Source organism: Pieris napi, chromosome 22 (genome assembly GCF_905475465.1).
Source record: "Pieris napi chromosome 22, ilPieNapi1.2, whole genome shotgun sequence".
NCBI lineage: Eukaryota > Metazoa > Arthropoda > Insecta > Lepidoptera > Pieridae > Pieris > Pieris napi.
The window spans coordinates 7,636,114-7,652,199 of NC_062255.1; the positions used below are offsets into that span (position 1 = coordinate 7,636,114).

Consider the following 16,086-nt stretch of genomic DNA (forward strand, 5'->3'; position numbering starts at 1 on the left):
ATATTGCACGCAATAGCCTAAGAACATCTTCTATGAAACTAAATCGCTATTAAGAAAATGCATGGTCAAAATAACAAAACACAACGCAAATAAAAAAGCGCGGTACAATAATAAACTGTTTGTATTTTTTTAAATCGATTTAAAAAGTAAAAGATCTAATGAAAGCAAAACAAGCACCAAGTTAACACAAACAAGGCAATGAATATACAAGATTGTTTACTTTTTCGTGAATTGTAATGGCGACCATTGCTTTGTGTTAACATATTTACAATGCCCAAAGCAAAGATCTCTTGCCTCTACGGTCATAAGTCTAAATTACGTGTAACTCGACATTTACAGTTTACTGTTAAATGTTAACAGATAATTAATTTGGGTTAATTCCAGGGCGTCAGTAAAAAATACGAGCTCCTTCAACTAATCATATAAGCCCAGCCCTGCGATTCTGTAACTCACTTTTCGAACTCACACAGCGGTTTTCGCATCGGCGGTCGCTCTCAAATCAGTCGTGAAGCAGTCATTTTATGATTTGGCATTCTGAAAGGGAGCTAGTAGTTTATTGTTTATCAAAATGCCAAATCATAAAATGACTGCTTCACGACTGATTTGAGAGCGACCGCCGATGCGAAAACCGCTGTGTGAGTTACAGAATCGCAGGGCTGGCCGCAGACGCACGTCTTAGTTGATAAACCTTAGACAATTGTTTGGTCAAAGCACCAAGTCATTGTTTAGAAGCGCGGTATCCAAAATTAAACTAGCCATGATGATCGCCAACTTTCGCTGGAGATGGCACTATAAGAAGTCAGTATTGTAAGGATACGTAGTCGGGGCTTAGTGCTAAGTATGACTTTCAATAACGCATTAGATAAAGCATACTGAAGTCAGAGTTCATAGCATTTGTTTCACGTAAATTAGGCAATAGGGTGGTCAAAAAGTTCGCGAAATGGCGAGGTTGGTTTACTCATCCAGGCGGTAATTGAGTGACTAGTTAGTATATATGTCACCTTAAAATTGTAAACACCGTTAGATTGTAATCTATCTCGCGAGATTGTAAACTGTCGAAAGATTGTGAACTCAACGTACTGCTTACAATTTTACGTATTACTAATTAACGGTCTACTATAAAGCCGCCCAATCAGGGACAACCTTCGGACAGTTGATAATTTTAGATTGTAATTTGACGGTTTCACTTCGATAGAGTACAATCTACCGAATAATAATACGTTAAATTGTAAGCAGTACGCTGAGGTTCACAATCTTTCGACAGTTTATAATCTCGCGAGATAGATTACAATCTAACGGTATTTACAATTTTACGTTAACATATATACCAATTTTAAGTCTAATCGGGTCATTATCTTTTGATTTATCAACGAGTTAACAAGTAAATTGCCAACAGACTTGCCACTATGGAAAAAAATTGACATCGCGCCGTTATTAAATTCCTTACCAAACAAGGAGAGACAACTCAAACCATCTTACAAGAGATGTTAGCTCCTGGTAAAACCATGATTAATAAATGGCACGTTAAATACGGTTCGAATTTTATGTGAGCGATGAATTTGTCAAACTTCTATGTGTTTATTGAGAATAAACTTCTTTAATATTATCTCATGTTTAAGTTACTGTATTCGTACATTGTGGTGTCAGAAAAACTCATTCCACTGCAAAAAGCCCTTTAATATTTTCGCAGCTACAATAAGTATTTATATTTGAAGATAATTGGTATAGTTTTGTCTGATATGCGTGCTTTAAATTGCCTAATACATAATAAGTTCATAATACATACCAATCCGTCAAAATCTGATCGGTACGTATGTGTTTTATTCAAAGAATGTATACAATGATATAATATATAGTAAAATATTCGACATTTAAGTCTAAACATACTTTCTAATCACTTTCTCTCTCTAAAGAATCCATATTTATACATATTATTTTATAACAAGTCAAGAATCTTATGTTTTCTATAAAATATTTATGAACCAAAAATCGTGTTGCCTACAATAATAAATTACAATTTATAGCGTTAATTAATATAAACTATTTAAACCTTTTTTTACCAATATTAGGTATGGGTTCAGCATGGGCTCATGAACCCTAAGACACATTCGAACCACAGCGGCAATAGATTCTTCGTTATAAGTCTGATAGTCTAACTTGACCATAAACAATAATGATGAATGTCAGAGATATCTGTCGCCAAGACTATTAAGGCTGAAGCGACATTAGATTATACAAATTATAGAACAATTTGTATTCGCCTCCCAAATCATATTTTTTTTTATCGTTATCAATATTATCAGATGCGCATGCGCACTTGTTTTCATAGCAAGTTACCTGAAACACCGGCAGTCGCGTGCCGGCCGCCAATCAGGGCAGACGTTTTACATTTTTCTTTTAATTAATAGTGTGCAGAGAAAAGCAATGGTAAGTTATCATATTCAGTTTTCTATATACAAGTGATTTAATAACATAACTATATTTATGAATGTATGTTTCGGGCGTCATATTGAAGGTTAGTGCTTATAAAATACTTTACCTTAAAGTCTAGAAATTGTTAAAAATAAATTTGGTTTAGTCAGCGTTCTAGAGTTGGAAAATTAAAATCACTACAAACGCAAAAGTCCCACGATTTTTTTAAAAAACTTAATCAATACAATTTAGATAATAATAATCAAATCCCAAACCTAATAAAGATAACAATAATTTCATAAAATTTTGTCACGTTGAATATTTCTTCAAACGTGTATTTGTTACGCTCAGCAAAACAGTTATGATTTAAAGTAATCAAATTATATAACATGACTTCATAAATGTAGACAATATATTTAAACACGCGGTAAAAACTACGAACAAAATGGTTTTGGTGCTAATGTCCCAATATTCTGAGAACTGCAAGGGTTCGTTGGAACAGGTAACTCTTATCGTGCCAAGTTCCATTTTCAAATTCTGCCAAAAGAATCTTTTTCATAATAACATGCGTCGCTTATTTAAATATCGAACGTTCTCGTATTATGCAAATTTTCTAGTTTTATAACGTATACATAGATCTAAAAATGATTAAACACAAACAATAGACTATCTCATAACGATAAACAAAAAAAAATCAATAGGCAAGTCACCCATTGACAAGTCTTGGAATGAATTGTGATGTTGAATACCTGCTAACTTCACCTATACAATGCTTTTTGTTATTCATCTGTGGATTTCCCGCCAAAACAGCTTGTTCTATTTATTATGGTCAAGTGATGTTTTTGCCGCCTCAACGTCATTTTTTTAACTAAGACTTGCCAATTACGATGTTTTCGTTTAGTACACAAATACTTTATATTAAGAGCCGTAAATATATAATATACCCTGCATTGGAGGCATCATCAAAGATAGTTTAAATTCCACTTATTTAAGTACATACAACATTCATTAAAACAATTTATTGTTTTCATAGAAATTGCCGCTTAATTTAAATTGACATCAAGGTAATGAAGTAATTAGAACGAAATGATCTAGACGTGATAAGCGGTGAGACACTAATATGTACCAAATTAAATACATATAAGACATATGCAAATTGATATATAACCATGTGCAAATACGTACGAATACGCTCGTAGCTCTGACCCAAAATGTCTTGGCCATCCTGAATTCATTCTAGTAGTTCCAGCAATTATTCAACATCTTTAACATATAACTGGGATATATTTATAACTCGACATTTGGAGTGTTATACAACAATGGTCAGCGAGAATCTGCCACGTCAAGTTAGACAGATTATATGTATATAATCTGTATAGACTATAGATATATTTGATACTGTGACTAGAGTCTATGAAAATGTTTATTTATTTGTTTATTCACACTTTGTTGCTTTATAATACAAAAATTTAACATAATTACATGTAAAGGACGGCGGCCTTATCGCTTTCGAACGAACTCTTCCACGCAACCACTGTGAGAAAAGAAAAAAAATGTATTAAATTACATAGGTAGGCAAGAAGTGCAAAAATACATGTATTACATATAGTTGTTAAGAAAAAGAAACTAAACAGGAACAAAAAACAAACTAAACTAATGAAGGATACATGAAAAAAAAATTATAATAATAAAAAGTGCACATGAATCATTATAATTTAATTTAAGATCAGTCTCACGTCAGTTAGTAGGTATTATTAAAGTTAGGGATACTTTAATAATACCTATATACGATGTTCCCATATAAAATCGTTTTATTTGAATTTTTTCATCAATCAGTCTATTTTATGAAAACATGCGTCGCTCATTAAAAATATCGAACGTTTTTTATAATGAACATATTCTAATACCATAACGTAACAACACAGATCTAAAATTTATTAAACACCTAAGAATATTGTACCTTTATTTATGAGTCACTTTTTATATTATAAGTTATTAATACATTTTCGTATTAACAAACATTGTCCGGTCAATAAGGATCAAGAATAAAATAAATACGCGGGATTTCGCATAAATTTCGGCAGTTTATTTTAATTTATATTGATTTAAGATCCATGTTAAAGCTAGGAAATGCAATCTCGCTACAATTCAGCTGCTACATAGCGACTGACAAAAGTTGACGCTTATCAGAAAGCATTTTTATTATAAAGCATATTCTTAGCTTCTTAAGAAGTTATTCCAAAATCACTAATAAATATTTGGGATTCCGAGATCTCGCGAGATTGTAATTCTCAATCCTAGATATGTTGAATTAACGATCTCGACTCGAGATTGCATTCCCCAGTTAAAGCATATCAAACAACGTACCAACATTGTAAATGCAAATATTTATTTTCAATATAAAATTATAAAATCATCAAACCGCAAACTGGGCAATCGTTTACGGTTTAAAAAACCTACGTAAAGAGTAATAACGTTCTTCTATATGTATAAAATTAAATTTTACTAAACCATAGATAGTTACTTTTTGTTTTTTAAATATTTAAATTAAAAATGAACTAATTTATACAGTACTATATATAACGTTTTGACATAATTAAAAGCTGTTTGATTAAAGTAATTGCACGAAACATATTTTTACAATACAATAAGTGAGACACATGGTTCTTTAGAAACACTATAAGTATACAATTTCAGTTTGAAACTTCACACTATACAAATTACATTCTTCGTGAAATCATATATGCTTAGACATGTATGAATTATTTTTCCAGTAGAATGAGCATTAGGGTAAGATCCGAGACTTGGCGCTTAGTATGCCTTCTATATGTCAAATCCAATACACTTTTACGGAATCGTTCGAATTCCAGGTATAATGTACACCAACAGCAACCAAATATTCTAGTATTGTGTTATATTTATAATTAATATTATGAATATAACAATACTAGAATATTTGTTATTATCATTTACCTTCAATGTGAGGATAATTGTGGCTGTAAAAGGACTGGTGTTCAATTCCTGATCGGATCGCATGCTGTTTTTTTCGACCATACCGCCTAGTCATTCGTAGAATTTTTCCTTTAAATATATTAAGTTCATTTTTGCGGATCGCCTTTGGTGGGTTGTGAGGCGAGAGGAGTGATGGTAATTGCGCCTCTACAACCCCCTTGTCTATGAAACTTGAGTAGACAAAAAGTTTTTTATATATTAATGCAGTACTGATAGTGTGATTAAATTGTAATTTTTCCTTAATTTTCTTTAACAATCCAAAAGGACTTTGAACTCTTGAATTCTAATTGCGTATCAAAATATGCATTTTTCTTATGACCTTGAAAAATTTTGTTTTCAATTTCTATTTTATAGGTACGCCTTGTAGACAAGGTTAAGTTAGGTTGTCGTTCTCTAGACTATATACAGTATCTATATATTACTACATGAAGACAAGTTTTTTAATTTATTTACTTTTACCTCTTAACATGGAAGATACTTTATTAATAGATTTTATATTATATATGTGCTCCAGATTGTTACGATACGACAAATACGTTTCAAAGGCTTCGATGTTTGGACACAAAAATCGTTGGCTAGCAATCTGTTCATGTAATTTGAGAATCTATTGTTAAAATTATGCTCACGCTAAATAATTGCGCGTAATAACTATAATCTATAAACATACATGAACACAATGGCCGTAGAAAATTAGAAGAACAATAAATGTATGTGAAAAATCCTCGAACGTTGTGTTTTATTTCTCATTTAATTCATGTTATCAGCAACTGCAGCAGAGCATGGAGAATGACCAATATTATATCTTGCAATTTTGTATTTAATCATAGAATTTACTTTACTGAAATCATTTGTTTAATTATCAAATTCAATGGGTTATCAGCTGTAAATTTTTTACTATAATCATTTTACAGTCTGTAGATTTTTGATCATGAACAAATAAACTATTAAGTTTCAATTCAATTTAATTAGTGTCTTTGGTAATATTCAGAAACGAAGGTCGCCTAATAAGACCAGGAGTCTTCCAAAACAAAGTATATCAAAAACGTCTGGAGGTGCGGTTTTGATATACGGGAGTCACGGTTAGCTCCTTTTGCGAGCAAATAACGCTACAGAAGCAGTGTGTAGAAAGAGAGAGAGAGAGCGCAGCATATGAACCCTTTTGAGAGATATAAGGGGAGGGGAGAGGAGGAAATGGTTATTCCGTCCTTGCATAGGCGATTGACCACCCCGCGACGGCCCAAGCCGAGCTCACAGGAGACGCCCTTGCGCTAGCCGCGGGAAAAACGTCCATTCAGGCCGAGCTACGCTCACCAAAACAGCCCGAGCTGAGCTATAAAGGCCCTTAAGGCCAACAGCGATATTTCTGTCAAAAAAAAGGAGATGGGGGAACCATGCCACCTATGTAGTCCACACTTTGTCGACGCCATATGGCTATATAGTCCTGGTTGAAACTGAAAGCGAGCCCGAGGTCCTCTTTGATGGGGTCATGTAAGTACTTACTACAAGGTGGTTTTACGATTAGTTGTCACACGGTTACTTGAGTAACAGAGTACATGGAGAGTCGAGTCATAGTCCTGTATTATCACTACTAGAGCAGTGTTGGCTTAGCGACTTCAACGTGCGATTCTCATACCTGAGGTCGTAGGTTCGGTCCCCGGCTTTTAAAATGGACTTTATTTCTATGTGCGTATTTAACATTCGCTCGAACGGTGAAAGAAAACATTGTGAGGAAAGCGTTTTAGAACCAAAAAGTCGATGGCAAGAGTGGCTGATCACCACTATTAGATTGACAAATGATCATGAAACATATACCAAAATCTGAGGCCCAGACCTAAATAGGTTGTAGCACCACTTTAACGAGTTAATTTTATGTTTTATGATAATAAAACTATTCCCTTAAAAAGATAGCGAATTATTGAAACCTATGTATGATGATTCCAAAAACATCTGAACAATGTCACAACTATTAAACTTTTCAAATTAAAAACAAAACTACATATAATGCCAAAGTTATATTATCATCCGGTATTGTATTAAACAGTACAGCATTACGGGAAGCCTGTTTTGATATTACGTATGCCTTTTATGCATTTCATATTTCAATTTGTGTAATGACAAAGCCTTCGCAAAAATGTATTCATTATTGTCATGTGGAGTTGAAATTAATACAATGCACGGTCCATACCTGAGCTTTTTATATCAGCTTATAATACGCTTTTGCTTTTAATACGCTCATAAATGAGGCAATTCAATAGCACTAGGCCCTAGGGCGTTTACATGAGCGTAGACGGCTGCTGAAGGATCATATTGATGAACACAGTAGGTAGAGTTTCGCCGAAAATCGTAATAGGTATATAACGTAAAGCTTTGGAATTAAATTATATTGTAATTTTGAATTTAGAATTTCTTAAAATTCTAAGAATCAAATAAAATAGTACAACTTTATTACAACCTCGGCCTTTCCAATGAATTTTCTCAGAGTTTCATTACGTTTTAATTACTTTCTGCGAACTTTCAATAACAATATGAATATTTAACATTGTTTTCAATGAAAACAAGTCAACTATTTGCGATTAATACGTTTGGTTAGTTTTTGATAAAGAAGAGACTTTATACTTTTGGACACAAGCTTTGTGTGTGAAATGTATAATTCTGAGCAAAGGAAAAGTAATAAAAAAAAAACTCGGTGGAGGTTGTAACAATTTTCCTCATTCTGCCAGCCGTGTGTTTTACTTATGTTTAGATAAGATACATCAATCAAACCAGGTCCGGCCCCAATTGTCTTAATTGTGAAGTGTCGCGCGGCTGTTACCCGGTGGAGGTTTTGATGAAGAATAGTACTGCATTATACGATATTTATCATTAGAGGCAAGTTAGTGCGCAGTTTGTGATTTCAATCTCAATCAATAACTAGGCCAGAAGACTTACAAAAGAACATTAAAGGAACCTGAACGGATGCGGTTCTATGAATAATATTGAAAATCATTTAAAATGCAATTATAAACAATATAATTAAGAAAAAAATAATTTCGTTGATTACAGCCTTGCGATTCTGTAACTCACTTTTCGAACTCGCACAGCGGTTTTCGCAGTGGCGGTCGCTCTCAAATCAGTCGTGAGATAAGTAGTCTTGTAGTTTATTGTTTATCAGAATGCCAAATCGTAAAATTACTACTTCACGACTGATTTGAGAGCGACCGCCGCTGCGAAAACCGCTGTGCGAGTTCGAAAAGTGAGTTACAGAATCGCAAGGCTGGAATCAATTACTACTGACATTTAAAAAAATTACCTATTTCGCTAATCAGTTACATATTTTTTAATAACGTATATATTGAAATAAAACGCGGTTACCATTTTGAATTATATTTACGTTCATGTTTAGCAATAAAAATTTCGCCTAAATAGAGGTTTGAATTTTGTCATAGGTTAAAATCAAAGTTGTAAATTCTCGCTACGTCAGCTAAACCGGTCCGCGAGTGCAGTTTTTATTGATCGAATTCATGGTCATCGATCAAACGAGACGATCGGCCATCTAATTGTTTGAGGCCATTTTTTGTACAAGGTTGTATGCTTAGAATATATAACTAGATAAATATATATTTTCCATTTGTTTCCATTACTTTTCAATTACAAAATTTACACCAAAAAGGGCTATAAATAATATATAATTCAGTGGCTTTACAACCTCTTTGCCTCAGATTTCTAAATATGTTTCATGATCATTTTTAAATCTAATAGGCAAGTAGGTGATCAGCCTCCAGTGCCATACACGCCGTCGTCTTTTTGGGTCTAAGACATGTCGATTTTCTCACGATGTTTTCCTTCACCGTTCGAGCAAATGTTAAATGCGTACATGGAAAGAAAGTCCATTGGTGCACAGCCGGGGACTAAACCTACGACCTCAGGTAGGAGAGTCGCACGCTGAAGCCACTAGGCCAACACTGCTCTAATAATAATACGTAAATAATAACTCTTAATAAGTTTTAGAGACGAGACATAAGGCTAAGTGTGGCTCTTGTATGAACTCTAATAATCGAAAGTCATTTTTCGCGCAAAATCTTGACTCAGAAAGAGAATATTATTAAGTTTTTTAACAAATAGTATCAGACGATAGACAGATTTAGACCCTCATTACCAGTTTTTCTCTTCCTTTCTACGCCCTTGATTTGAGAACTGGCAGTAAATGTAAAATTTGAAGGGTTTAATGTATATTTCTTTTTTGACGTTCATAAGTATACATTGTGTTACCTATGTGAATAAATGATTTTTTACTTTTGACTCATAGAATTCTATGTGCAAAGCAATTTATACCTACTTAAAAATTGTTAGTGTTTAACGCTAATCAAAAGGCTTAATATTATCAAAATCATAACAGGTAAAGAGGTAAAATAAAGTAAAATATTAAATAAAAACAAATTAATGTTTCAAATTTTAAAGATATCCCGACAATTTGCGGGCTTTACAACAAGCATTTAGCCAGGTGAAAATATAAAAAAAAAATCTTGAGCTTAATTTTTTAGTGAAAATTGAGGTTATAAAAAACTACTCAATGAAATGTGACCTTCTGACTAATCTCCGCGATACCTCATTACACAATGGGTTCACATCTGTATCAAGCAATTTCTAGGTACTAAAATGGAAAATAAATATAGTTTAAGTTGCTCGATAGACGAAAAATATGGCACAGAGCGCACCACGCTTTTTCATAATAATACCAGTATTTTTTGTTCATTACCATTTTCAGCCTAAATTAGGAATTATTTTTCACTTTTTAGTTTGATGTGCTTTAAAAGCGTGTTTTTTAGTTTTTTTTAACTATATTTATTTTCCACTTTTTAGTCCTAGCAGCAATACGTGTTGTCTAAATTTAATCGTATTGCTTAGTGGACTTAAAAAAAATTTCATTGTTTTTTCGAGATAAACCTATGAAATTATTATATTGTCGCTGATTCTTTATAAGTGTACAAAGTTTGAATTAAATCTGTCCGTTTAATGTGGGTCAAAATCGAGTCCGAAGGAGTCGGTTACATACATACATAGGTACATACAGGTTAAGCTAATATAAAGCGTGTAAAAAAAGGCTAGACTCAAGTATTTTTAATGAACTATACTTCACAATAAGCAATAGCCTAGGCATGTGTCTGTGTAGGCTCAATTACTTTATTATTATGTTACCTGAATATTCACCCAAATTAACCACATACCAATTACCAGCTTAACTAAGTTACAGTAAAGGCAACGCACTCGTGAGCCTTTCGGCAATGTGAGTGTCACTTAACAGGGGAGCCCTGTTACATAAAAAAAAGTACATAAACAGCAATTTATTTTATTTAAAAGCGGCCTATTCCGGTTTACATTTCTCAACACTTATTTTACAAATCGGTCAAATACTTTCGAGTTTATATTTTTATGTCTAATATACAAAAATATCTTTTATATTAAGTAAGAAACGGAGCAGTGTTGGCCTAGTGGCTTCAACGTGCGACTCTCATACCTGAGGTCGTAGGTTCGATCTTCGGCTGTGCACCAATCGACTTTCTTTCTATGTACGCATTTAATATTTGCTCGAACGGTGAAGGAAAACATCGTGAGGAAACCGACATATCTTAGACCCAGAAAGTCGACGGCGTGTGTCAGCATTGGAGCCTGATCACCTACTTGCCTATTAGATTTAAAAATGACCATGAAACAGATACAGAAATCTGAAGCTAAGACCTAAAGAGGTTGTAGCGCTACTGATTTATTTTATTTTTAAGAAACATTACAATAATATAAAAGTATAGAACACTTAGTTCGCAAATATAATATAAAGTGAATATATATTTACATAAAAATAAAACGGGCAATGACGCGAATTTATCCCATTATTAATAACGTGCTTTCCATCATCTGTGGTCAGACTAGTAGACATTAATGTAGATTATAATTTATGACTTGTTCAAATTTAGTTTAGTAATTTCTAGTGAAATAGCAATTGACTAAATTAAGATATAAAAACATTTTCCCCTTGAACTAAACGAAATATAAGTCGTGAAAATGAGAATAACATTAACTGGACTCTAAATCTTGCACAGAATATACATATCTTACTCGCGCTATCCGAAGACCGATACAGTTTTCTACCTACGTGTATTGATTCCTAAGATTCCCACACTACAGCCGGGAGACAAGATCGATGCGTCTTACCCAGACTTCTAGGTGACCTAGTTTCTGTCACATTTCCCAGAAATTAGCTTCAACGAACACTTCAACCTTTTTATTCTCTTCCGCTTGTATTTAATATGAAAAATATGTTGTTTTTAATTATTTCATCCTGGTATTACGTTGAAAGTATTATCATATCGTTAATTTAGAATTTTATAAATAACTAGCTGGCCTGGCGAACATCGTACCGCCTAACAGTCGATTCTTTATTTTTTTTAAATACTTATTCTGCTATTCGAAGAAGTAAGATAAAAAAAAGAAAGTTGATAAGACAACAAATACATTATGTCAAAAAATAAAAATTTACCTTCCCGGAACCCCTCCACTAACATTTGAACTTTATGATATGGTATTAAAGTTCAAATTGACTTTTAAGTATTATTACGAATATTTTGTATGGGAATATAGAAAAATGTTGTTTTTAGACTTTTTCACTCATTTTTTTTTAATTTTTCTCTCCGTAAGAACCATCCTCGTACTTCAAGGGATATTATAAAAAAAAAACAGACAAATCGGTCAAGCCGTTTTCATGTTATGTCGTGACAACGAAAAACGGGTTTCATTTTTATATATATAGATAAAAGTACACCAATATTAGTAGTATGTTTTCTTTTTGGGGTTTTCAATTGTAGTTTATTTTGTTAAGTTTGGAATATATGGCAAGTGTAGTGTAAACACTTTATAACGAATTTCAAGGGCGAGCATTTATATTCGTTATAGAGAGGTTTCATTATAGTGAGGGAAGAATTAATGTATGGGTTTTGGGTTAAACCAAATAAATTTAACTCAATTTACGTTATAGAGATTTTGTCGGTGTAACGAATGACGTTATAAAGAGTTTACACTGTATAAAATCAGCTTTATGGCCCCGTGTAAAAACAAGAAATTTTATGGCATATACTATGTTACGAGTATTGTATGATTGATGACGTAGTGGATATCAAATCTGCGATTAACACTGATAATTTAAAATCAATAATTGAGCATTCGTAACAAATTCAATCAATTTGTAACAATATATGTCTTTATCTACATGCGTATTATGCATGTATTGTGAGATAATTTTAATCCCATTAATAATTGACATATAAACCACGATTATTACCCAAGGTTTGATAATTTTCTATTGGAAAAGTCTCGAGCTAATCAGGTTACGCACAGATCAGAAATCATGATAAATAAAAAAATAATGTCAACTGTCAGTTAAGGAAATGTCAATCTCAAACTGAACCTACAGCGTTCGAAATATGAAAAATTCATAAATCATAGAACGCTGCAGTCAATGGAACTTCGCTTACAATATACATGTCACGAAAGAAAATACACTTTAAGAATAAAAATGAGATAGTTTACGAGCACGTCTTGCGCCGACTGTTTTCCTGCTCAAAGCGAACATGGCTATCGGGTATCGACTAATCTAATTGATTGACAATCTACACCTTAATTAAAATTCCAACCAAGTATTGGATGAATGATTTTGTAGTGCAATAATATTTTATTATAGAGAAGTAAGAAGGCCCTTAACCTCCCAAATGGGCCTAGGCTAAATACATTTCTGCGTTTGTTTTAATCCTTTTTTGAGGCAATTAACGTGTGTATGTAGCAGTGTTGGCTACAGCGTGCGACTCTCATGAGGTCGTAGGTTCGATCACCGACTCTGCACCAATGGACTTTCTATATGCGTATTTAACATTCGAACGAAACCGGCTAGCATTAGACCCAGAAAAAGGGGTGTCAGGCACAGGAGGCTGATAACCTACTTGAACTACTACTACTACGACTAGAATCTAACTTAATCTAAAGAGGTTGTAGTGCCTGATTGCCGTATGCTGATGAACCCGTAATTCTTTCACCGTGAATTGGAACTAAGACCTCAGAATATACACCATGCCTTTACCACTAAGCCACAATAGCGGTAAATTAATAGAATACATAGCGTATATTTTTAATTTCGACCTAAATATATAGTCGCTTAGTTGTTACCTTCATAAGATAGAAGAGAAACATACTATTTCGCGTTTATCTAATCAAATGTGTTAATGAGATATTATTTAGATAAAGTGTACTGGATTAATATTAATATACGCATAATAAAACAATAATATTTTGTCGACTACAATTTATTTTATATTAAATTGAACAAAGAACTGTTTTTGAATAAAATGTTTATTTTAAAATCTCACTAACATTATTGTATTCTAACAAAATAGATATATAATAGTAATAACGTTTCTAAAATACATTTTGATATACAAAAGCCAAACTTAAGGTGACATTTAGAAACGAGACTTTGTGTGAACTCCCGTAAGTCAAAATCTAGAAGTCAAACTAAGTTTGCGTAGTTTACGCCAATTACGATACGACTTACGCGAGACTAAGGTCCACATATAAATTCACAATCTCGTCTTGAGCGCTGTCAAATATGTCAAACTTTATTCAGAAAGAAATACATTTGCAATGTTTGAGAGTTCTTGAAACTAGATTTAGTTTGATTAACGTTCTGAAACTACCTACAGAAAAATTAAATAGAAATACAGATAATAATTGACACATTACGCAAATATAATTTTACATTATTTACAGTTAATAAGTAGTTTACTATTATTTATCTGGACTACTTTTGAGTTTAAAAATATCTTCTCCTTACAGCTTTACACTTTTAAATTGATGTTCCTAACAGTTTCATATGATACTAAAATGAATTTGCAATATTAATTAACTTTATAAAAAATAATGACGCATTAGCGTTTAGCATTATTATTTTTTAAAAGGTTTCACAGATTATTAAAAAAAATTCTTCTCAATCATACCAAAAACAATAGAAACCAGATGACATGATTTGACAAGAGCAATGAATACGATAATGAAATATGTCTTGAGCAGGAATTGGTGTAGACTTCGACCATCTTATAACGTCTCTGAATAATTTGTCATAGTCTAAACTCTGAATCTTACCCATAGACTACCAGAGCACCCAGTGACCAGGCGAGTTGTGATACGACTAACTTTGCTTAAAACTAAAACTGTGGAAATCAATTTTAAAGCTGCATTTGAAAATTTAAATGCATAAGCACTGTAGGTACTTGATAATCTTAAACCTTAATATGACGCGTGGAAAATGTTTTAGCGCGACGTAAAATTCTCTGGAAAAATTGCGAGCGCGATAAATATTCATGTAATATTAAACAGTTCAGTGATTTAAGTACGATTTTCATAAAATTTTACCACCTAAAGTTTAAACATTTACGCCAACTTGTAGACACTTAAATACATATATCGAGTGTGATTTAGGTAAAATCTGAGTTAAGAGATTTCACAATATATAATCATATATTTTAATCGCACCTCACGATACTTAAAAAAAAGGGTGCGCGTACTTATGTACGCGCGTAAGAAGTTATACTTCTTTGGCTTTCTTTATTTAAAAAAAATATAATTCATTAATAATTAATATTTAACGTAAACAATTTAATAATATTTAATATTTAGTACATTATTCAATTATTAATTAATATTAATAACAGTTATTATTATTATTTTATTATATTATTCATTCAATTTAATAACTTGGTATGTTTCATAACCTTTTAACTAAGTAACAATAGGTCTTTGTGAAAAAGCATTGCTAAATTTCTTTGAAAAAATAATTAAGACTTCTTTATTTGTTTAAAAGGTAAATGTCCTTATGGTCATTCAAAATTCTTGGCATAGCTGCTAACTTCACACATATTCTATTTCTTTTTACTTGTAGATTGTCTTATTCCCATCTCGCTCGCGCACGCTATAATCACACTGACAACTTTGTGTCTCAGGTACGCGCATCGTAAAATTTCCCGAACCAATTCGATTTCTACAAGAAAAGAGCGTATCAATTATTAAAAGGCTGGCAGCGTACTAGCGAGCCTTCTAGCAATATGAGTGTCCATGTGCGGTATCACTTAACAACAAAACTCCTGCCCGTTTGCCCCATTTAAAGAAAGCTTTGTAATGACTCTCTCATGACTCGAGAATCACATACAATACTATTAGATTAAGATCGATTTATGATATACCTTTTCTGGAATAATGGACGACAAATGAAAGCTTAAATAAATACCTTTTTTTTACATCATTGTAAGGAAAATATTAAAATCTATATGTCTAAGGTCTTACGCAACACTTGTGTTATTTGTAACTAAAACAAGCAATACATTATATGTGTTCAGCTGAAATAAACTGTAGGTATAGCTGAGCTGTGTTGGCCTAGTGGCTTAAGCGTGCGACTCATCCCTGAGGTCGTAGGTTCGATCCCCGGCTGTGCACCAATGGACTTTCATTATTAAGTACATTTAACATTCATTCGAACGGTGAAGGAAAACATCGTGAAGAAACCGGCTTGCCTTAGACCCAAAAAGTCGACGGCGTGTATCAGGCACAGGAGGCTGATCACCTACTTGCCTATTAGATTAGATCTAAAAA

The 16,086-nt window shown here is 32.8% G+C and overlaps 1 protein-coding gene across 4 annotated transcripts in view; it reads left to right on the forward strand.

Moving 5' to 3' along the window:
* The first annotated feature begins 2,322 nt into the window (after window positions 1-2,322).
* Window positions 2,323-16,086, forward strand: part of LOC125061005 (protein 5NUC-like) — a 28,585-nt gene continuing 14,821 nt past the window's right edge. For all 4 annotated transcript variants that reach the window (XM_047666140.1, XM_047666142.1, XM_047666141.1 and 1 more), the window contains exon 1: window positions 2,323-2,427. In XM_047666140.1, coding sequence (XP_047522096.1) covers window positions 2,425-2,427 — 3 coding nt within the window. In that variant the 5' untranslated portion in view covers window positions 2,323-2,424. The remainder of the gene's footprint in view (window positions 2,428-16,086) is intronic.